The sequence below is a fragment of the Cygnus olor genome, chromosome 3, assembly GCF_009769625.2.
Source record: "Cygnus olor isolate bCygOlo1 chromosome 3, bCygOlo1.pri.v2, whole genome shotgun sequence".
Taxonomy (NCBI): Eukaryota; Metazoa; Chordata; class Aves; order Anseriformes; family Anatidae; genus Cygnus; species Cygnus olor.
In genome coordinates, this window is record NC_049171.1 from 9624428 (window position 1) to 9648451 (window position 24024).

Below are 24024 nucleotides of genomic sequence, written 5' to 3' on the forward strand. Positions count from 1 at the left end.
ACAGCTGTTTATTGAGTCTGACCCTTGAGGGGACGCCAAAGAAACACTGGAAATGAAACCACTCAGAAAAGACAGTTTTCCTTTCCTGTTTACTTGATAGATGTTTCATATTAAAAAACAACAACAACAAAGTCAGAAAAAGAAGGAAACATTTCTTATATAACAGTGACTTGCAAATCATTGTTTCAAATATTAGCATAATTATTTCAATACTTCTGATGTTTTTCCCATCTTATTCTCCAGTTGCTTTGACTAGAAATGAAAATAGTGGAGAAGCTACTGTTGTTATTGTTCAGGAGACTGTAAAATAAAACTAAGAAATGCTGTCCTTTATTAGAATGATTTAGTAACCAGACCATCTCATTTTTTTCTACTGCCTTAAACGTTACTATAACCAGCCTTAAATATGTCATTGCTATTCTGTTTGATTGTTTTGTCAGAATAAGAAATATAAAATACATAATGGATTCAAATAAAGAGAGATTGAAATGCGGTGAGCACATTCAAATCCCTGCAGATCCAATTTTGTGGGGAGGGAAGATGACTGTGAAGTGTTGCCTGAGCATTTTTAACTACAGACTCCTGTAGACCCACCTTACTTAATACAGTCCTTCTTGAAACAAATAGTCTCATTATTGGGATATAAAAATTTAAATAAAAATGGGACCCATCATTTTGCAATTGAAATTTTTAATAATAGTGAAGATAATAAATGTCTTAAAAATGATGCCTTTGACACCTCACCCCTTTCTGCTTGCATGCTTCTAGCCACCAATGACAGAAATCTTCACAGGTGAAAGCAACTTCCACAGCTACCAATTCTTCATTTGGTATCAGACAATTCATTAAAACAAGAGAGAAATGTTATCTATTTTAAGTGGTAGACTGCTATACTTCAAGACTTTTGAGGTAACTCAGATTTAAGATTTTCTTTTCATGTAGTTTATATTGCTATTGACTTAGTTCTAGTATGTGTGTCAAAAAATCAAATTTTAAGTCTTTGAATAAAGAGAGAGGAGTGGTCAAGTGAATGGAGGAAAGAGAAATATTCTTCTCCTAAAGGACAGCAGGATAAAATCGTAAACTACTTTGAGAAAGCTACAGCAAAAACAGTGTTTGAACCTCACCTCCAAAAGCTTTAAAGAACCAGGTCAAGAGGACTTGCTGGAACACAGAATCCAAGCTACAACCAGAGACAGAGCTGTCAAGAGCTGTGATGACAGTTCAAACTTGAAGTTGCTTAAAGAGCGCGCTAGTGCAAGGGCTAAATGATGAAACAACTGAAAAAGCAATTTGATCTTTGAATTAAGGGAGATGAATACATGCAAAATATTTTCCAATGGGACGGTCAGTTGGCTATTACAGCACTGGTATGAGAAATGCATATTTTAATTAAAAAATAATTGGCATATCCAGTTCAGAATTAGTGAGAAATGTTTCTCAATGTGTTAACTTTCAGATTACTGCAAGAAGACAAACGGGTACAGGTTTTTCTTCTTCCTTTTTAAGCCATCTAAGCTGGAGGTCAAATGTTTGGATAAAAGTAAGTCTATGCAAATTTGCCTTTTGTTGTACATAGACTATCTTTTCCTATTATAATATTTCTGAATTTTATGTTAAAGTTATAATGCTCTTAATCTTCTCCTCTGTGATATCTACAGCAACAAGGACAATGGTGGAAACCTTCAGCCTGAATAGTTCAGCAGCTTAGGCCAGCACATGCATTCATCAAATGCAAATAATGTCAATGACAGTCGGTGTTATTCTGATTTATTTCAACAAATCTCAAAAGCTATATTTAAAAAAATAATCTCAATAAGTGGTTTAATATTTTGCTGCAATTAATGCTCTTCTTTGGCTTAAGTATACCGTCCAATCATTAAATAAGCTCTTCCAATCTCACTGCCCTTTACGGAATCCATTGAAAGTCTTTTCCTCTGAAATACACAGAAGCAAACAGTGCAAATTTAAAAAGAGGGGAAAAGAGTACGACAGCCAATTCAACCTGCAGATTACGTAACTGTCTCCTTTTATAAATGAAATCTCAGTTTTTAAGAGTATCATTGAATCACAGAATATCCTGAGCTGGAAGGGGCCCACAAGGATCATGGTGTCCAACTCTTGTCTCTGTACAGGACCACCCAAAATCAGACCACATGTCTGAGAGCGTTGTCCAAATACTCCTTGAACTCCAGCAGGCTTGGTGCTGTGACCACTGCCCTGGGGAGCCTGTCCCAGTGCCTGACCACCCTCTCATTGAAGAACATTTTTGTAACATCCAAACCTGAATTTACCTAAGAGTAACCACCTCACCTTGAAGAACTGTGAATTGCACCACCATAGAAAGTTTCTTAAAGCTAAAATTGGTAAGAGGATGTACCCTATAGTTGTGAGCACAGGCGTTCCCTCACTTGAAATTTCACACCAACACTGTCACCAAAGGAATTGCTTTTCTGATACATTATGAGGGAAACCAGGCTATTTTCAGATCTTTATTTTTAAGGGCTAGATTCTCCTCCTTCTAACCATGTTGAATTGTCTTACTGCACAAGCAACCCACTCTAAGATACTGATAAAGAATAATAAAAGCAGGAGAACCTGCCCTTAGAGTGTTATGTATCATTCATATACAAACAGCACATTGTTTTATCATTAACTACACAGCTCTGCATTTATTTTAAAAGTCTTTGGTTATTTTTCTAAGCATTCACGATTCACAATTAAGTCCTTAGAAAGCCAAACTGCAAAGCACCAAAGAAGTGGCTGGAAGCTTAAAAAAAGACAAATTCATAATAAAAATAAAAGCATACCTTTCTAATGACAGATGGACAATTAACTACACTGAATGATGTCATCCGATAACTGCATGGAATACCTTTCAAAAGTTGTTCTGTATCTCAAGAGAAAATTATGAGATTAATGTGGATAACAAGAAAAAAGTCCTTACTGTTGTACAGCACAAAATGTTGAAAATTGGAAGCCCATCCAGACCTACTTGCCTTAAGGCACTCCAATTCTTGTCAACAGCACACAAGGGACAATTGCAACGTAGCATCATATTTAGATGTAGTTGCAACCCTATACCAGAACCTACCAGGTACATGTTCACAATTTTAAAATAATTGCAGTTTTTGTACCCCAGCAAGAGGTACTCAAAATCTGTAGCAAATTCCTTAATTTCCCAGGAACCATACATCAGAAATCAAACCAGTTGATCATAAAAGTCCTCTGAGGTCTTTAAAACTGGATTTCTAATATTTGTGAACTTCACTTTAATTTTTCCTTCTTTTGAAGCAGGGGGTTAAATTCATGCTTGTTGTTGTTATGTAGCTGCAAATAATATTTTAACCAAGGAACAAGTTAGATGTAGCATAGCAGCATCCCTGATGAGTAAGGGAAGAATGGAAGACATTTTCCTTACAATCAGCAACAGGCAGCAAGAACCTCCTTGGCATCACCTTTTTACTTCCAGAGCACATCATTCCATTCCACAACTCCCTCCCTGTGCTACAACCAAACATTTGTCTTGTCCCCAGGCCCAAAGCAGATGTCACTGGCCCTGTCATAAGCCTTAACTCCACTTACTCTCTCTTTTAAATGCAGAGTTTTAAAAAAGTATCTTCTGGTGAGATATGCCACGAGAACCAATGGGAGAAAGAAGGGATGCCAAGCCTAAATTCCTTCAGGATGAAAAACTGGGAATAAAAAATAACCACATTGAAATGTACAGCCACACAGAGCTGTAACCCCAAAGAGATCCCTCTGCTTTCCATTCTCACTAGAGCCTCATTCCTCACTTGCCTGCAGTTTTCACTGCTTTTTCACATCACTCTTTCCCATGCACCCATTTATACCATGTCTATACAGATTTTTTTTTAAATCCAAGATCACCTCATCTTCATTTTTCTGGCTAATCTTCAGCACAAACTAAGTAATCTGATTCACAGTTTTATCCTTCGTTCCCTTCATTTACTTCCACTCAGCATCCACATTTACTCACTTCTCATCCCTTTCCAACTAACCAGTCTATAGCTGAAAAACGGTATTACTGCTGATCGGAGATGAACAGAGCAGTTTTATCCTCCTGCCCCACTGCTGAAAGTCCACAGACAGATTAGTTAGATGGCAACAAGTCCTATTCATTGCATAAAAATAGAAAGAAAAATGGTGGAAATCCAATTTAGTATTATTCTCTTCCATATTAATACATAAATAGCTTGGAAAACCAATTTCCTCCATAAATTTGACGATTGTTATAGATGATGCTGCCTATTAGTATATGCATTTAAGGACTTCCACTTACAGAAAAGCATGCAATTATGTCTTTGCTATTAACTATGCTACACAAAGATAAATGTTATTTAAACCTGCTGCAAATTCCAAAGGCCAAAGAGTTTTCGTAACTAGGTCATTTAAAATGAAAATAATTCAAGATTGGTCACTTAAAGCAAAATCAGGCAGATGGAACATAATTTTAGCAAATTCTATCACTTCATAAAACAATTCAGCATTACATTGCTAAATCCTACACTATACGCTTCTTTTTTTTCTCCACAGAATTAAGACTTCACCTCCTCAGATCAGCTTGGGAAACTTTTCACTGCAAGAATTATCTATAAGAAGAACTGAAAAATAAATGGGATTATTCTATTTTTGTTAAAATGGCTTCTTATGCTGATAACTTCTTTTGTCTTTTGTATCTTCAGTTCAGGAATAGTTAATGAAAAGTCTCCACCTGGTGGCCAACTGTATTTTGGTGAAATAGGAACATTGTGCTACCTGTCCATCATGCTTTTTCAATCTCTTACCAACTTAGTCGAATTGTTCTTTCGATTTTTTTTCCAACTAAATAAGGCCATAAATAGGCTGTGGATACAACATCTCCAGCCTACAGTGATATTCACAGGTGCCTCCCACGTTTGTAATTTCACAATCATTCTGATCAGTACACTATTTTATCTGTGTCTTGTTACTCGGTTTTATACACACAATCCTCAAGGAGCCCAAGCAGGCAGAGAAAAACAGAGCAGTACACAACACAAACTGAAAAACTCTACAAGTACCTCCTGAGAGGAACTGAAAATTTCACTGCACATTTGGAGATAACAAATGGAATCCCCTCTAAGATAAAGAGAAACAAGAAAACAGTAATTAGTGGGAAAAGATGGTTGGTCAAAGAAAGCTCTGAAAGTTCATCTACTAGCATCATCGGAAGTGGCAAAATCTAATGGTGATTTTAAAGAAATTTGTTTGTGGATTCCCATTTGCCATGTGTGAACGGTCACTTCAGTGCCACAACAGATGACAATATACCATCTGGTGAGGAAGACAATTTTGCATCACAGGATTGAAGTTTAATAACTATTAGGAAAAAAAATAATTCCAAGTAAGAATTTAAAAAACATAGTCATCATCTAAATGTACCATAAACCACAGTTTTCTCTTGTTGAAAGCATTGCAATTATTTTGTAAACTTAATGAAAATACTAGAAAATTTCATTTTCAACAACTTCATTTCCCCCCTCTTTAAATCTTCTTTGAAACACTCTTGTGCCTGATCCAGCTCTTCATCATTAACCTCATGTTTTCAGCATCTCTGCTCAGCTAAGCCCATTACTTGTACAACTGCTCATTGATTTTGACAGGGACAAAAATAATAGCATGCCATAATCACCAGGACAGCTTTGGACTTGATGATCCAAAATTAAACAAATGTCTACACTCCCTTTGGCATCAGCTATCAAATCATAACTTGGAGCAGATACTGTGGATTCACATTGGAGTACTGCAAATTTATAGCCCATGGGTCTTTTAGTAATTGAGAGTTTATCCTCGAACTTGCAAAAAAGATAGAATGCTGTAAAAAGCATTTCTAAAGCCACCCTAGAAGAAACTGTCTCCTTTCTAATATAGATTTCCATAAACTTTACAAACGAAGAAAGCTCAGATCATGCATGACTTATGAGCTTTCAATGGAAACTAATGTAGGGATCACTTTAAAAAAAAAATAAAAAGGGGCATTGAAGAGCTTCCATGTGAACAGGACAGAGAAATTTTGTGTAACTGTACAATGCTGCTCTTCCCAGAACAGCAGGTGAGAAGACCAAAGTGCCATCTCAGGCAGTCACTGATGCGTGCGAAACCATTTCCTGCACGTTGCTGGGTGGTTCTTGGCCTGCAGGAATGTCGCTTTCTTTGCCAGGGTTTGCAAAAGTGGAAGAACATACTGTCTAATTGATTTTAAATTAATTTGTTGTCAAATCTAGCAGCACGGTTTAGATTTGGACTGCTGCTAGTAGGACAAGAAGGACAAGGGGTCTAATCAGGATAAGATCATTTATGTTGCAGCCATCGCAAACACCATAAGCTCCCCTGGCAGACACCGGAGAGAAGTGTGCACTTTTGGGGAGCAATTCATCCAACCTTTTTCAGACACCTACTTTGGAGTGAGATGCATCACAACACAGAAGTCTGTTTCTTTCCATTTTATTGAAAAAGCCTGTGGTAATTAGCTCAAATTCAGATGTTTACATTCCAGCTTAAGTCTTTCACATCCATTTCAGAAAGTGTGAAACTCCATTTCGTGAGAGTAGCCAAACACAGAGATGACTGTCAAGCCAGGCTCAGTTTATAGAAGGGAAATTTGGAAGAGCTGTGGTTTCTGCTCTAAGAACCACCTCAAATATTTATTTAAACTAAGGCTTATCATTGCTGAGATGAGCTTTCTGAACACTGCTATAGATGTCTTCTGAGATGGGTCTCCTACATCCTTTTGTTTTGGGACTGTTCCACTTCCTATGAAATACTTACACAGCCACTGAGGCAGAGAACAGACTCAACAAATATACCTGGATTTTTACAGCGCAGCTTCAAAATTAACCTCCAGGCTTTCCTGTGTACCCATCCACACCATAAACCAAGTATTACAGAAAGGAGAGCACCTACAAAATATCATATAAGAATGAACAGGACTTTCCCAGATGGACCACATCACAGAAAATATTTCAGAAGCAAAATATACCTCTGAGGTCACCTCCTTCAGCCTCACAGGAAACAACCTAAGCTTGTTCCTTTCAGGCAATTCATCTAATCTAGTTTTAAATAAGCCATATAATGAGGCTTCTACAGCTTCCCCTGGGAACTTATTCTACAGACTAATAGAACTCATTTTCAGGAAGTTTAAATTATTTTTAATTTCCTCCCATTACTTCTAGTTATACATATTATACTTCATACAATAAACCTTTGAAATACAGTAAATAGCCCCCTTTAAAAAATAAGCACAGCTAACCCTCACCATCATTAATCTGATGGATTTCAACAAAGTTTTCTTTTACAAACGGATTTCATTCTGATGAAACGTTTCAAAGTAAAAAACAAGCATATTTTTTCTATTTATAACCATGTAACAGATATAACAATGTTGTAATGTTCTACAAATGTAACCCACTCCAAAATTAGAGTTATAAGTACCAAGGAAATATATCAAGTATGTCTATTCCCTTAAATTGAAAACCCTGCTTGTTGAAAAAGATTCAGAGTACAGAACATCTTTAAACATGGAAAGGGACAGAAACTTACCATAAGATTCTTACTGCCTGGACGGAATAAACAATCATTGACAAAACAAACTCCTGGTTTATTAATAAGCCCTACTTAGCTCAGCCAAATGTACCTTCCTAAGCACACATACCTGTATAAAGCACCTCCTGGGAAAAAAAGCCATTATATGAAAAGTCTCAAAATTGAAGGAAATAAAGCAGGGAAAGTGGTTTTGGGCATTGTAGTATATTGTCTGTCATCATTAAATCACATTATGATGCTACCCTAGTGTTGACAGCCCTACTAAATTAAATTTGTTCCCAGAGAATGGCATGGAGATAAGTTAGGTGTGTCTATACTACATCTCCTACTATGTCATCAAGCACGTACATGCATTGCTATACATTACCTAGACTGAATGCAGTACAAAGTCTGGTATGGAGCACTAACACCACTGCCCAGATCGGAGCAAGCTCTCCACATGAAACCATCCCTTCCCAAACTATCACCTGAACTAGTTCAGGTATGTCTACTATACACTGTGCATAATCCAAGAAAATAATAGTTATGAGTAGCTAAGGTTGGAACAGACTTGTCTGACCCCCACTCAGTGCAGGACTAGCTTCAGAGCCTGGGCAGGTTGTCCAGGGTCTCGTTCAGTCAAGGCTTGAGATCTCTAAGGAATGGAGAATACAGAGCCTCTCCAGGCAAACTGCCAGTCTTGTTGGAAATCCTTTTTTTTTTTCTTGTATCTGACTGGCATTTCCCTTGCCGCAATTTGTGTCCATCATTCCTCAACCTTCTTCTGTAAAATGCTGTGGCCTGTGAAGAGTCTGTTTTCTCTCTAACTTCAGTTTAGGTCTTTGAAGAGTGATCTAGCCCTGTACCAAGGCAGACTTCTTCACCTCACCACACAGCCACGCTGCTCACTCATATTCAGCCTGTTGTCCATCAGAAACCCGAACACCTGATACTGGATACACCTTTTTCTTTTTTTGCAGAGCTGCATTCTAGCCAGTTGGTCCCCAGCTTGTACTGTTGTACACGATAGTTCCATCCCACTTCCATCCTCCTTAAATACCAGAAAGCATCAACTTTTGGTGGAAACAAAAGTGAGCAATAGGTTTAACTTTTACAATACACCAGAATATTTCTGATGAAAACTAACAGCATCAATTAGGGTGCATGGACTACGTTTAATAAATTCTGACAATGGACATTAGGCAGAATGGTAGTGTCTAGGTTCAGACTTGTTATTTAAAAAAACCTTGCTCAGCAGCTGCTATACCTGCAGGCCCCTGCAGTCACAAGCTGCCTTCCTGTCTGATATCCCAACTCCCCAGGCACTCGGAGCTATGCTACCAAGCATGTCCTGAACTATTTCAGCACCTCAGTGCTTATCTCCCACATACACGCAGACGGAATCCAAGTCAGGGCCTTTTTCAGCTTACATCCTTTAGGAACCAAGCACTCAAAACAGGTGTTCTTTCTTACTGCCTAGCTCTTAGGGGTCCACACTTACAATAAGGGTACTCTGAGAGAACACCCCATATAAACAGCATGGGACAGTGCTTTTTAGCCTTTTTTTCCTCCAAGAGTTGCCAGAGAAGACGGTAGCAAATGCAAAAGAACAGCTTAACTGTTAAATCATCCAACCAGGAAATGTGAGACATTTTCAGTTTGAGAGTGTCCAAAACCATACCTTCCATCACCGAACTATAACACTAAGGTCATTTTTCATTCTTTCCTCTCAAAACTGTTTCACTGTGGATAAATTAGTGAACGCGTCACAGAAGCAAGGCTTTAGAGCACATACCTTAACCCCTGTATTTCTGTGCCCTAGCAACTAAGCTATAAAACCATGCCCTCTCCCTTCTGTCCATCCCAAGTACCTTGACACACTGCTATACAGCTTCAGTAACAAGGGAAAATGTTTTTTCTCAGAATGTCATGCAATCTGCAGAAGCTTTTACTTGTGGCTGTGGTTTAGTAGGAATTTGTTCTTGGAACTCCTAACATCAAAGCCAGTGATGTAAACAGTGCACATTATAGGAAAAATGAGCATTATCTTCTTATGTTTTATGAATGACTGCTCACTATGTTGAATAAGCTATCTGTAGATGCAGCTCAGGAAAACACACTGCATCGAGAGAAGTGCCCACTTAGATGTCACACCAAGCCAACTTCAGACAGCCGGCTGTCAGAGCAGACTCCACAGCCCGCACCATGACAAGACGCAGATGTTTCAGGACACGCTCCAAATGACTTGTGAATCTGAAGGGAGCCTGAAGGCTGCCTAAAGCAGCCGACCTGAAACACCAAGCACGGGCACCTGAGATGCCACCCCTTCCTCAGCCACCTTATGTTGCAGGTAGGTGGTTCTTCCATCCTCTAGCTCATCATGAAATTAGAAGCCTAATTTATCTCATATTGAAGTTTCACCTTTTAAAGCACATAAGGTGGATAAACTCTTTTATAAAGTAGGCTGGTACATTCAATCCAACTGGAGAAAATACGAAGTTCATTCTCTATTTCAGACCAAAGTTGATTTTTTTCCCCCTCAATTCTTTCAGGTGTGTGCTTTAGTCCCAGATGTATCAGTCATTCAAGTTCTCTTGCTGGAGGTGCCCTGCTTTGCAGAAGGGATGCAAAATTAATTAGGGAAAATAAAGGGTGGAAAACACAGAGAACATGACTGGATTATGGAAGTTGTAGTGTCTGCTCCCCTAGCTGCTGCATCAAGGAGTGTTTTACATACAAATGCTTAAGAATTCATTCGAGCAGAAATTGGAGCACAGGTTTCCCCCTGCCCAAAGAATTGTCTACCTCCTATACTTGACTCCCGTGGCTGGAGAAAAAGAGACTTATCACAGCTCTTTAATACTTTTTGTACAGTAAAACAGCTTCAAGGGGGGGAATAGCATGCTTATCGCCTGAAGGTGGAAAATGAGTGTCTGAACCCTTGAAGGCAAAAGGGGGAATACTGGCTTAATGCAAAAGTAAGTGAAATTCCACATTATATGGAACGTCAGATTAGAGGAGATCAGTGGTTCCATGGCTTTAAAGAAAATGAACATAATTAAAAAGCTTGATCATATATTTTGTGTTAAGTTTAAACTCCTATGAAATTAGGGTGATTAAACACTAAAGAATTAATCGGAATCAAAGTCTGTCAAATAGTGTTTTTGCTCTCAACACCTTGGTATTCCTTTAAAGTAGAAAAAATATTAAACTCATTTAAACCCCACTTTTACTCCATTTCCTTTTATTTGCAGCATAATAATTTCACAGAACTAGGTCTGGTTATACTCGAGGGTCACCCAGTTGGATTCCTGATGTTTACTGCTCACTAAAAATTACACTGCAGTCACAATTTTAATTCCTTCATTATGCAGATCTAGACATGGTAGTCCTAGAAACCTTCTTATTAAATCTGCAGGAATCAAGATGGCTCTCCCTAAAGTCAGTGCAGTGCTGGATAAGTATTGTCATGATTCTGCTTTCACGATGTTTATTATTCTTAAAAAAAATCTTCCTCAGAGACAAATCAGGGAGGTTTTCAAATGTTTTTCAAATGTTTCAAAACAATTAAGAAATTGAAATTTACTGGGCATTAATGGAAACAAGCATTTCTAGGCATTAATGGAAAGAAGCATTTCTAAGTTTTTTCATACCCAGTCTGCAAATAAAATACCTATATACCTAGAGAAGCCATTTGGCAAACATTCTTATATTAGACCTCCCTTAAAATAACTTCCTTTTTTCCTTTCTCTGCTTAATATAACATTTCACTTTTTCTCTGGACAAATACAGCAAGATCATCACTTGAAAGAAACTTATGTAATAAATACCTTGAAAATGCCTACCAGGAACTGTGCACAGAGCCACCAGATGTCAGTGCAGCTCAAACACGGTTAATCAGGATCAAGCAGCCTCCTCGGCCTCTGAAACATGCTTAGCAGAATTTGTCTTTGAGAGGCACTGTCGCCATACAAACATCTCCTAAAGAAATCCAAAGAGGAGTTAAGCTAAAAATCACAAACTCTTTTCACATCAAGTGAAAATGACTGTTTCTGTCATTACTGGGTTTGTCAAAGAAAATGTCACAATACAAAACAGAGCTTTAGAATCAAAAAGTTGCTCAGCAAAGATGTACGGTTGTTAGCGTATTTGGCAGTTTAAACATCCTCCCCAGCTCCACACCCTTGAGCCTGACTGCACCCTCAGTTTTGTCATGTTTGAGTAAAAGAAAGCACTTGCTGACTCTGTACTACATGGTGCTTGGTGACCAGCCCAGGATCGCTTTCCCTCAGATAAAGAAGCAAAACTTGCTTTTCCTCTCCTATCCAGCCACTAGCATTAACAAGATGTAATGTCATTAAGTCCTCCTTTCTAACCAAGGCATCTGAAATTGGTCAGTAGAATCACAACTTTTGAATGCTGGAATAAGAGCAGCAAGCATCAGAGAAAACTGACAGCCTGCAAAACTAAGATTTTGTTTCTTAGAAGATCAGTCTATAAAAGAACAACTGTGCATTGAAATGTTAAAAGAAAATGTTAAGGTAGACTAGAGAACAGATTATTTCTTAAAGACCTTAAAACAACCTTGAACATGACACTAAAAATTGGAATGCACAGATAAGATCGTCTATAAGAAATTAAGTAACCCAAATATAAAGTGTACACAATTAAAAACACTATCTTTTTAAGTTAAGTGTATATTCTTACCTTTTTCAGCATAATTTTAGGTAACAGCTGAGTTCAGCTGACCAAGCATTTCCAGTTTGACTCAACTTTACATATGAATACATAAAAAGATAGCTATTTGTAAGAAACAAGATGATCCCATCTCTAATCAATCCTCTATTCCACTGCTTAGAAATAAACATCCTCTTTCAGTATAAGGTATGTGCTATTCAATGCTGAGCAACGGATTAGGTACAAGCCACCTCTAACACTGCAAAATTGGATACATACAATCCTCTGCAGTCATTAAAAGCAATGTCACAGGCTCTTCTGCATCCTTAACTTTGCTTTTATGGAAGAGTTGATCACTTATTAGTTTCTAAGAGTTCGTCGTCATGTTTTACACCCATATTTCCTATTTTTTCATTTGCAAACTTGAAAAACCTTCAAACACGTAGTGAGCACTGAAACCTAAATTTATGCCTGAAAACCTAAATAGCTATGGTTCCTGGCCCATACTAACATCTAGTAACTGGTCTGACATTTCAATAGTCTTGAATCACCACCCCATATCACTAGTAAAACCTTTTTCCTTCCGTCTGCCTTTCTTGCTAGATGAATCCTTAATCATCTCTTTCTCTCAGGCCAACAATTTCTTCTGACTGACACAGTTCCCTCTGGAGATAGCATAAGGCTCCTGCTAAATCAGTCAGAAAGGAGCACCAAAATCAGCAACAGGTAGTCTTACTCTAGAGAGTAATGCTGCATGGTAAGTTCCTCAAACTCAGATATATCTCACTGTATGGTTATACCATCTTACAGCTACCTTGAGAAATATGTAAAACCAAGAAAAAGACACCCACTCCCACAAATACCAGGTAGGCTTTTGGGGACACTGTAAAATGTCAGAGCATTTGAAAAGATCACAATCTTTTTAACAGAGTTCAAATGTTCATCAATACACACTGTACATCTTTAAAAATAAAGCAAAATGTTTCCCAAAGTAACTGCAAGTTACTTTGCAAGTAATGGTATATAAAGCATACCTACCTGTCTGCCACAAAAGGCCTGGCTCCCTTTAAGGTGTGAGTTAAGAGTATGAGAGCAGCACAGAGCAGATGCAGGGTGAGGGAGTCATGCATCTCATGCTAGCAAGCTGTACAAGTGAGCCCGCAGAAAGGCTGTGCCATTTGTACAGCATTAAAAAGTAAAACTTGATTCGGCACACAACAGATACAATCTGCTTCACAGCTGCTGGACTAGATGGCAAGGACTGCTCTGTGGCACCATCCCACAAAGAAAGTAGAAATGTAGCTTCAAATTCTCGCTAATGCATTCACCAACCACAGAGGTCACAGGAAGTTTCAAAACATTCAGAATGATTTAGGCAAGGCATGTTATGCACAGAAAATAAGCATTTTATTATTCATGACAAAAAGGCAGAATACTGAATACATCATTTTTAATTCCAAATGCAACTGGCTCTTTATCACTTTTACATATTTAAAAAAATCAAAATAATCAATGACATGTATAAACAAATGCATAATGTACAGAAAAATATTTAGGATGTACAACCAAATGATAAGCAATAGCTTCCAATTAAATTTTACCAAATCAAAGTAGTATTTTTACTCAGAATTATGCCTGCCCAAAGACAAATAGCAAAAGTCATCTGAACTCCCAAATCCTCTGACAATTTCTCTCAACTAGGTCACAAGCATAGCCTCTTCTACTACTTAGAAGGAGGATGCTGTTACAGATGAGGCTGGGGATAGGGGAAGTGCACACCAAAGAAAGAAGACTGGGAATAAAATCCTTAGCAAGACATCCCAGCAACTTCATTTCACAACTGTAACATAACCCTATAATGCCTGATAGTTCATACAAACAATGACTAAAGCTGTTATCTTTATTTTCATTTACAGTATAATCCTGAAAATACTTTCCCATTATCTAGTCTCTACCTTAAGGAGCTTGGCCATCAGACCTACAGAAAAGAAATGATAATTTCAAGCTAGATTCATTACGTGTTTAAAATAAAACACAGTCTTGCAAATACAGCTAATGTGCAATTAACAGAACAACAAAATCATACTCATAACAGCACTTTGGTTTTTCTTTTTAAACAACCTGCCATTACTAGGCTCCATTTTGTAACATTAGGTAAGTATTGTACAGCCACCTAAGTTAAGGCACAGTCTATTTTACATTAGCAAAAATCAAATTTTAAAATGTTAGTTGCACATTAATACTACACAAACAGAACTGCCATTTAAGGTATTTGGATAATCTTTTAAAAAAAACAGACACCCAAGATGTGCTGTTAGAATCAAATGATAGCCAGAAGTTAGAATCAGTTAACTAACCCTTAAAACTTTTATGCAGAGGCACTTAAACTAAGTACTACTTGGCACTACAAAGAACATAACCCCGTGAAGTAAATATAGTTATCACTCAATGTGAGTTGAGTGAGCTTTTTCATGCAGTGAAGTAGTACTTTTTCTTAATCTGCAGCCTAATTATTATTCAAATAAATGTCTTGATGGTATCTTCACACTGTCTTTAGAGACTGGGGTTCATCAGAATGACAAGTCTCAACCAGTACTTCTGTTAGTAGATTTACTCTGTGTGAAATCAATTTTACTTTTTGTATCATCACAGTGCTGAAAGACTTCATAGTCTTACCCCCCCCCAGTGTTACAAGAACCCTTATTAGCGATGTATCAGGACCCTCTTTCCCGACACCTTTTTTGGAACTTTTATCACAAGCAGTCCTATCCTTCAGATACTTTTGTTTCATTTCTTTGCTTTACGTCTACCAGAAAAAATAAAAAAAGTTTTTCTGGCTTAGTTATAATCTGGTTCACAAAAGAAACCACAGCAATTAGAATTTGGATAATTAGGCTGCAAGCACGTTTTGGCTGATTCAACTCCATCAACTGGAATGTGGCAGCACCTACCTGCAGAGTAGACTGCATGGCCAGCAGCAACTAAGGCACAAGCGAGATTATTCTCCTCATACAGAACATCAACCTCTAACCTCATTCCAGAGCCATAGTGCTTAAAATGGAATATGAGATCTGGTTTACTAAGAAGCTTTTGAAACAGAAATTTGGCTTTGTCACTCCAGTATTCCCCTGTGGCAGGAACTATACCATGTAAACAGCAAGAGTAAGCCAAGTGTGGTAAATAAGACAGACTTTCTGGAATAACTTTAAGTCTATGGATTTCCGAGCAAGGGATGCTTTTCAGAAAGCCATAATCAATAAATGTAAGAACAACAGACTGACTTGTCACTTCACTAATTTGTGCTCTGTTCCACTGTCCCTCCAGTCCAAACTGGATCAAGCAGCTGTTACCAGGAGACACAAGTTCTTCCGGCAAAGCTGGCAAGTCGTCAGGAACATCAGAGAGCAGCAAAGACAAGTTTTTCATGGAATCAAATAAGTCTTCAAACTGGATGCTGAAGTTTGAAGGATCAGTAACTGCAGTTGCAAACCCAGGATACCTTCTGCCACTCTGCAGCAGTGTCCATGTGATTGAATTTATCCTGTATGACTCCTGGAACTCCATACAGTCTGTATTACTGGATTTTTCCAGTCCAACAACAGTTGTTAAGAGCTGATTCAAATATTCCTGAAGCAGAACTTTCCCTACTAAGATATCTACTTCCCAGATATGAGAAGATTCCAAGTATCTCAGAAACAAGATCCTTATTCCACCATCTAGGAGTGCATTTACTACATGGACAAATGGAACCTTATTCATTTTTTTTAACCAAACCCATTCACAAAGCACAGCTTGTTTAGGAATGCTTTTCATCTCATCACTGAGAATCTTTGCATTATTTAAGGACACCATCTCATAGTTGCCATAATCTATAAAAAAAACTAGCATTAACCTCTCCCTGATAAACATCTTTATCACTTTCGATCGATACCACTTTAAGTTCCTTTCAGATTTTACCATGCACTCCAACCCTTCTTCAATGTTATCCACCATAAGTAAACCACTTCTTTGTGCTTCTTTGACCAGCATGACATTTAAATCATTTAATATTTGCAGATTTTTAAGTAACTGTACATGAAATTCTCCACCCACTGAAGCATTAATTATTTCTGCTCTTTCTACTTGGTCAGTATTTAGATCTTGAGGAGGGACGTTTAAGCACATTTTAGAATTATTTTTCATCTTAGCACTCTGATTTTTCCTTTGACCACCTAAGTCACTCACAGACTTTCTATCTTGAGGATTATCATTTGTAACCAGAATTTGTTTTGGCATATGTTCCCAACTAAATACTGGTTTGCTTTGCAAACTTGTCCTGCCACTTCTCTTCTGCTGAAAGCCATCAGAGATAGACTTTCCATCACAAATTATATCCACTTTCCACTGCTCTCCATCTCGCTCTAAGAATTTGCAAGTGACTAACTTATTATTTATTTTGTTTACAAAATAGGAAGTACTTTCATTAGTCCAGCTTTCATCAGGAGCACTTTTCACTGTACTAAGGAAACAATGAATACTGAGCCTCGGCAAAGTTAACCACTTTTTCTGAATCCTGCACATTTTGGAAAGACTTACAACTGCTGTATTGCCATAGTCAATGAACTCTACCTCAAAGGAGTTTCCTGATTTCAGAGTTTTAATAACTGCCCTATAGTAAAAATAGTCAATGGCATGCTCTGCTAAAATGAGATCCCCTACCATGAGCTCACCTAAGCCATTGTCGTGACCTACATTCACCATGCTTTCATTTAATTCTTCTGCTAGTTGAATTATTAAGTTTTCATCCTCTGCAAACTGAATATAGAAACTCGATGGACTATTTATATGAGAAATATACCCTGCTACTTCAGAATTCACTTGAATACCACGTTGAGGAAGACTGATTAATTTTGGAATATTTTCATTATCCCTTTCCTGCTGACCTGTATAATTTAGTTGTTCAGTACAAGATTCAGAGAGAGCATTTACAGTTATTTCCTTTAAACTTACAGAAGGATGACACGGTGATTGAGAAGCAGACTTTCCATCCAGAGGTTTCTCTCTGTGCTCCATAGCAGCACTGTAAGGTTTTAGAAAACCTGGTTCTTCACTGCCCTCTGAAGTTACCAGCTCTGAGGACCCACAACACTGGTTTTGTGTTCTACATGTAATTTGCTCTTCATCTCCAAAATTCTGTCCATTATCTGCCTGGTAATACTTACTGTCTACTTGACATTCCAGTTCATTTTTCAATTGAATCCTTTCAGGACTTTCAACATTTACTTTACCATTATTTTTGTTATCTATGTGTTGCATCACTCCATAACTTCCAACAAGTTGTTCTGTATAATTTGTCACATAAGCCAATTCTTCCAATATTTTTTCTTTAACTTTCTGACCTACTTGGAGCTGTCCATCATACAACTCCACAACAATCTGGCCATCTGATTCTCTGGATACAATTACAGCTTTCAGCAGCTTACCAAGGAAAGTTTCCTCAAACCATCTAATAACCCTTGCTGGAAATTTTGCGTCCTTAAGATCTGACAGACAGCATTTAATGGCTTGCATGGGTGTGAATATTAAGTCAGTGGCAGAGTCTGGAATAGGCATCAATTGGTCTCTCTCTACCATATGCTTATTTCCAAAATCCACAAAGTCAGCACATAGATAGGATGTTGATTCCACAGGAAAAACCAAAGCTCTATAAAACAGACCATCTTCAAAATATCTGGCTATACATAATCGCGTACTGATGGTATCATATTTTGCATGATTTGCCATCTTACTTATTTCAGTAACATTTCCCATCAATGCCTCTATCGTTTCACTGTTTCGATTAAGCTGGCAATAGAATTTTGAAGGGCTATGTATGTGAGTTATATAAACCTCCTCCTCGCTTCCAATTTCTATATTAAAAGATGAGTAATAAAAACTGTACATGGAACCCAGAGGTGCAAGTCTTTGCAATCCAATATATTCAGACTGGTTGAGTCCACATTCCCTGAGAAACTCCTCCGCACTAATAAATGGAGTCTGTAAGTCAACTATATTGCATAAACAGTTTGGACTTAAAAGAATTAGAGCGTAGACAGTGCAAGTCAGTGGTCCTCTAGCAACAGAAATGAAGTCGCTAAAATGTCTACACTTTTCTTCAGGCCAATTAAGTGCATCAATCTGTAAGGGTACATTTTTAAGCGCACACTGAAAGGCTTGACTTTCCAGAGTTAGGAAATCTGGAAGGACAGCTTGAAGATCATTAAGTAGAACTCTTTCCCGATAACCATAGTCTACAAAGAACACATCAACTTCATTTGTGGACACTTGCTGCAAAACACTAGCTCTGTACCACTTCCCATCTTTGGGACATTTAACAACACAGGCAACCTGCCCAGTTTTGTAAGGAATGGTATGCTCTTTATAGTAAGTCTGGATTTGCTTCATTAAGGTATTTAGCTCTGGCAGTTTACTCTGCAACTGGCATGAAAACTCTGCTGGGGAAACACTGTAAGAACACACCACTTCAAAAACAGCTCCTGGTTTAAACACAAGCTCTTTATAAAATATTTTTTTCTCAGGTACTGGGACCTGGGAAAATGACTGAGACCTGACCTTATGATTTTCAGAGAGAGCATCTTTTCCAAAGGAGGACAGTGTCACTGATTTTCTCAGCCTAGAAGACGTGCTTAATGTTTTTTCCTGTTCAAATACCTGTCTATTTTGTGATAGATTATTTTTATAAATATCAGAGGTACACCGTGCATTTACATATTTTTGCTTTAACTGGAGGGGATTCTGGGCTTGACGTTTTTTTGACAGATTTAGAGCAGAAACTGGTCTTCTTTCCCAGTATTCTGCATATCCAGCCTGAGCCATAAGTGCAGCAACATTACTTTCCTGCACAGCATTCCTGTACTGTGCATTAACAATATATTTGTTGTTTTGCTTTCCAATGACCTGAAACAGCAGCAGTTTGTTAAATACAATCTGTTTGAAGAAATCAGTTTCCTTTTTAACCCACACATCTTCAACAGGAAAAGTGCAAGCAAGTTCACAACACACAGCTAAAGCCGGCAAAGCAGCAAACTCTGGAAGCAATGTTTTCACATCATAACAGGGTACTGTATCTGTATTCCCAAAATCTAAAAAGTAGACAGTAACGCCTACATGAAGCACTTCAGTGACAACACCCCGATAATAATGCATATCTTTGCTATACCGGGCACAGCACAGTAGTCCAGGTTCTGGGTTTTCAAGGACCCAGTCACCAGCTCCACAGTGGTTATATGCATCTGCAATATTTTTCATCAGGGCTCGAAATTCTTTCTGATATGCACATGTCTGAATCCAGAAGTTGGATGGATTTATGACATATACCACGAAAGCAGTATAGGAAGTATTCATCTGCATTTTTACCCTTTTGCAGTGGCTTGATAAAGACCTATCCCATTCAGGTAAGCAGTTCTTTGTCTGTTTATTTCCAGTGCGATTTTTAGATGAACTCCAGACACGTGCTTTGTAGCTTACACCAGTGCTAGAGATTTTTGTTTCCAAAGGTGGGACAAATGATGCAGCCGCCTCGTTCAAGTTCTCTGGATGCTTAGCATTAATTCCAAAATTTTGATTTTGCAGCGTAATATAATACAAGTGTTTACTGGCATTGAATAAATCAACACAGACACACACAGAAGTCTGTCCTGTCAAGGCCTGTATAAATCTTTTCAGCTGAAGATTTATTACTGCTTCATCCTGATTCCCAAAACAAGACAGTGCACATGGAAATGAAATCATAGGCAGCGACATGAACTCTATGTTAAGTTTCTGAACACAACTAGATGGCACAGTTTCAATACTACCTAAATCCATGAACCAGACTTCCACGTGGTTGGGCAGCAGCTGTTTTATCACTCCTCTATGCCATTGTCCATTTTGCCTTTTAGCAGCACAAAGTAGCCCTAAACTATCAAAAGATGTATTATTCTCTGTACTGATAGCTTCATAGTACAAACACATAGCTTCTGTCAAATTTTCCAGCTCTTTCTGCCGTTCCTGTATCTGACAGTAGAATTCACCCAGGCTTATTGCAACAGTTATTTTTACATTTACTTTACTACCAGCTGGTAGACGTGGAAAGAGATCTGGAACTGGCCAAAAGTCTGATGGTTTCTCAGAATTACTAAAAGTAAGCAATTCCTGGACTGGACATTTCTGTTGCAACAACTGTGGCATTCTCTTAAATGTTTCTGGTGGAAACACTTTCAACATTTCTACAATAAGACAAAAGGAATCTCCATCAATAAGTTTTCCTAACTGCAGTTCAAGAATATCACTAATGACCTTTGGTACTTCCAGAATAAACAGTTGGTACGATGTCACAGATTTCACATGACCTGTAACCTGCAATCCTACCAGTGATGAAAAATAGTTTATGGCTTTTGGACCCCATTTTTCTCCAAGAGGAAGTATGTTAGCAAAAATCCCCCAAGCTACTTTTGGAGGCAGCTGAAAAAAATCATCACCAGCAGAAGCAATATGTATTTCCTCAACCACTAGCACCTGTCCAGTGTCTATAAGAAAGGCCTTACAGATATTCTCTTTCTTTTCCAGAACTTTTCCTCTATGCCATTTTCCTTCCGCATCTTCCACCAAACAAGATCCACCAATGTCAACGTTATCTTTTACTTTGAATACACGTTGCATTTCATTTTGCAGTATGTGGTAGTCAAGTTCACACCCCACCTTGCATTGACCTTTGAATACTATGACCACGCATTCTGGATGGCACTCTATATGAGTGATCTTCAGATTCATATCAACTACTTTTGGTGAAGGAGTCAGAGATTTCATTCTGTCTGCAAAGAGAAGGAGCAAGATCAGCCTGACAATTTTCCATATTTCCTTTATTAACTAATTCCTTATACGAAATTTGTTTTAAAAATGTTTTAATGGCATATTCTTATAGTTCTGGCTATAACATATACTGAACGTGTAACTGTCACGTTTTATGCTACTGTGATATACTTGACACAATTGTCTTTTTACAAAGATATTCAGGTAATAACTGAAAAAAGTACCTCTAGAGCTGCTCTCATTGCTGCAGTCTACATTTCTCACTTGAGCATAATTTATCATCAGAAAGTGGTTCCCAAAATGATAAAGAGAACTGAAGATATCAGATGCCTTGGTAAGGGGAATCACAAAGGTAGGAAGGGAAGGGGGCAGATAAGACCAGGAAAATACCCGTTTCTTTTCCCAAAAAAATGTATTTCTGCTCAAAAAAAAGTGGAAGGCAATTCATGTCCTTTATAAATCTCTGGTGATCTGATCTGTATCCAATAAATTCAACCGCAGTGCTCTCTGAAGGAGATCCAGAGTATCACTGTACTAGACCTGCAGTTACATGAATTTACCTGCAAAAGTATTTCTAGTCTATTTCTCTTTCTTTTTTAATATAGGAATTACCAAGGACTTCTTTTCACACTGTGCTCTTTTTATGTGACTTTTCATGTGAATCATTTCTTCAAACCAACAACATCTAATGCTCTGATTTACCGTTTACTTCATCTTTTGAATTATATTCATTACACTATCACATATAGCTTTAGCTTATTTTAAGTTTTCTTAATTGCAAGGACATACAGAATACATTATCTATGTCTAACATTTCTGCCATGCCCATCAACTAACAATTGGGTCAAATATGTTTTGTACTGTCTTAACTTGTAGTGCTCTGTAACATCTGGTTCTGACAGTTTAAATACCCTCAAACCATTCAAACTATGCCCTGACCTTCATCTATAATTTGGTCTTCAAGATCAGTTTCCATTTTCATCCAAATTTGGACATTTCAATGGATCTGCAATTCCACATTGTTTAGAAAGGCAATACATGCCTATAATTTAACCAAGAAACTCTATGAAGTACACCACTGTTCTAACCAAGTAATTATGGCAGTCAATGTCTGTCAAATGCAAAGACAGCTCATAAACACACAAAATGGACAAAACATGCTTGATCTATGACTTTTTACATAATGTTAAAAGTGAAGCTTTCAATTTGAACTAGAAATTATTAGTACAAGACTTTCCTTATCTTGCAAAAGATTTTTCAACAGAATTGGAAATAGAAGCTCTTATCGCAAGCATACGTGAAGTTAACTAGTGATCATACTTCTTCAGAAGAAATACTGATCCCTGTCATTCTTTATTCCGCTGTAAAGCTTACCACCACAGAATGGTTTGGATTGGAAGGGACCTTAAAGAGCATCTAATTCCACCCCCCCCTGCCATGGGCAAGGACATCTTCAGCTGAAGGAAGATGAGATGACACTGTAGATACTTGACTTTTCAGAAAATAATAAATAAATAAACACAACCAAAAGACAAAACCAACCAAAAAAACCCCAACACTCTCAGTAAAAGCAGTACCAAATCCAGATCTGACTACACCTTCTTTAAGCGACCCCCCCGCTTTGCGCTTTTCCTGGTAAAAAAACAAAACAAAAAAAAACCACAGAAAGCTAAGTTCTGTGGTTTTTTTTTGTTTGTTTTTTTTTTTTTTAAGTGAATGAAAACAACCTTCAGAAAATGATCTTGTCTACCTGGCAGGCACACCTGACCGTAACAGAGAGAATCAAATCATATAAGGTGCATCATCGATGCTTTGCAAATCTCATTTCTTCCACTGTTTTCATTTGTTATGTGTTCCAATTTGGGCATCAATGTTTTTTCCAGTTATCATAACCCAAATAGCAGCATCGCACCGAAACAATCAAATTTTCAGAGTTTACAAAATGACTTCTTGCTCTTTACTCACCTTTTATACCAGATATGGCTTATACTTTCAGAACATACTTCTTAGAAGCCTCAGCCCTTATAATAGCAGCTCCGCACCTCTCTAGAAGTTAATAATAAATTCATTAGAAAGTAAAACTCCTGTTCTCCTTCTCTAAATGCTCCTCCTCCCAAAAACACCCTGAAGAAGTTCCTTATATCCAGTTTAATTACAACGTTTAGATTTCAAAAAACAACATTACAAGACTGAACCCACCTTCCTAAAACCATAGTAAGACCTTTCTTCATTGGAAGTTAGAAAGAAAAAAGGGGGAAAAAAAAAACAAAAAAAACACACATAGCCAGAACACTACAAATACTTGCTAAACAAGACTGGTCACACAGCTACTCTTGCTTGCTGGGCTTCGGCCAACCAAAAATCTGTAATCTATCACATACCAATACAATGCAGATTTACAGAATGATAAAAGAACTTCTAAAGTGCAACCAAAGGTAGGACAGGAGTGAGAGTCTAAGGGATTTGCACACCCTCTACAGCAGCAGCTCTGCACAGGGCTGGTTGACACCCTGGCACAAGCAGAGCGTGAAGCTGGGCTCAAACCCACAACACACACATAACCCTCAGGCGACCGTCGCCCCCGAGCAGCAGCAACTTTAACACTCACAAGCATGAAAGGTACGTGGGAGAGCCAAAACCACCAGAGCACGACCACTTCCCACCACCTCAACGCCGGACCGACAAGCAATACTCCGCCGCTACCACCCCTCCCACGCCGGCAAAATGGCGGCGCATTTACTTCCTCACACACATATACACGCTCTTCGGAGGGGCGGGGCTTACGGTTGATTGGCAGCAGTGCCTTGGAGGCGCCCAGCCAATCGACACGGCGCAGCGCAGAGGTGCAGCCTCCATCTTGTGCTGAGCGGGGAGGGGGGAGGCGGTTGGGGTTTGAGGCGTCGTCCGCCTGTGGGTTTAGTTTGTTGCACAGGGTCACATTGTTGGTTTAGTTTG

The 24024-nt window shown here is 38.2% G+C and overlaps 1 protein-coding gene and 1 long non-coding RNA gene across 2 annotated transcripts; both read right to left on the reverse strand.

Annotated features, from left to right (window-relative positions):
• Window positions 1–13694: 13694 nt before the first annotated feature.
• On the reverse strand, window positions 13695–22045 carry TDRD15 (tudor domain containing 15). The gene is made up of 2 exons (XM_040550800.1): window positions 22009–22045; window positions 13695–21071 (listed from the first exon to the last, which is right to left on the reverse strand). Exons 1-2 carry the CDS (start codon window positions 22043–22045, stop codon window positions 15079–15081), a joined length of 6030 nt encoding a protein of 2009 aa, XP_040406734.1. The 3' UTR covers window positions 13695–15078.
• Window positions 22046–22497: 452 nt separating this feature from the next.
• On the reverse strand, window positions 22498–23809 carry LOC121067858. Its single transcript, XR_005818489.1, has 3 exons — window positions 23678–23809; window positions 23035–23115; window positions 22498–22526 (listed from the first exon to the last, which is right to left on the reverse strand). It is a non-coding gene; the product is annotated as an uncharacterized LOC121067858 (long non-coding RNA).
• Between the last annotated feature and the right edge of the window lie 215 nt (window positions 23810–24024).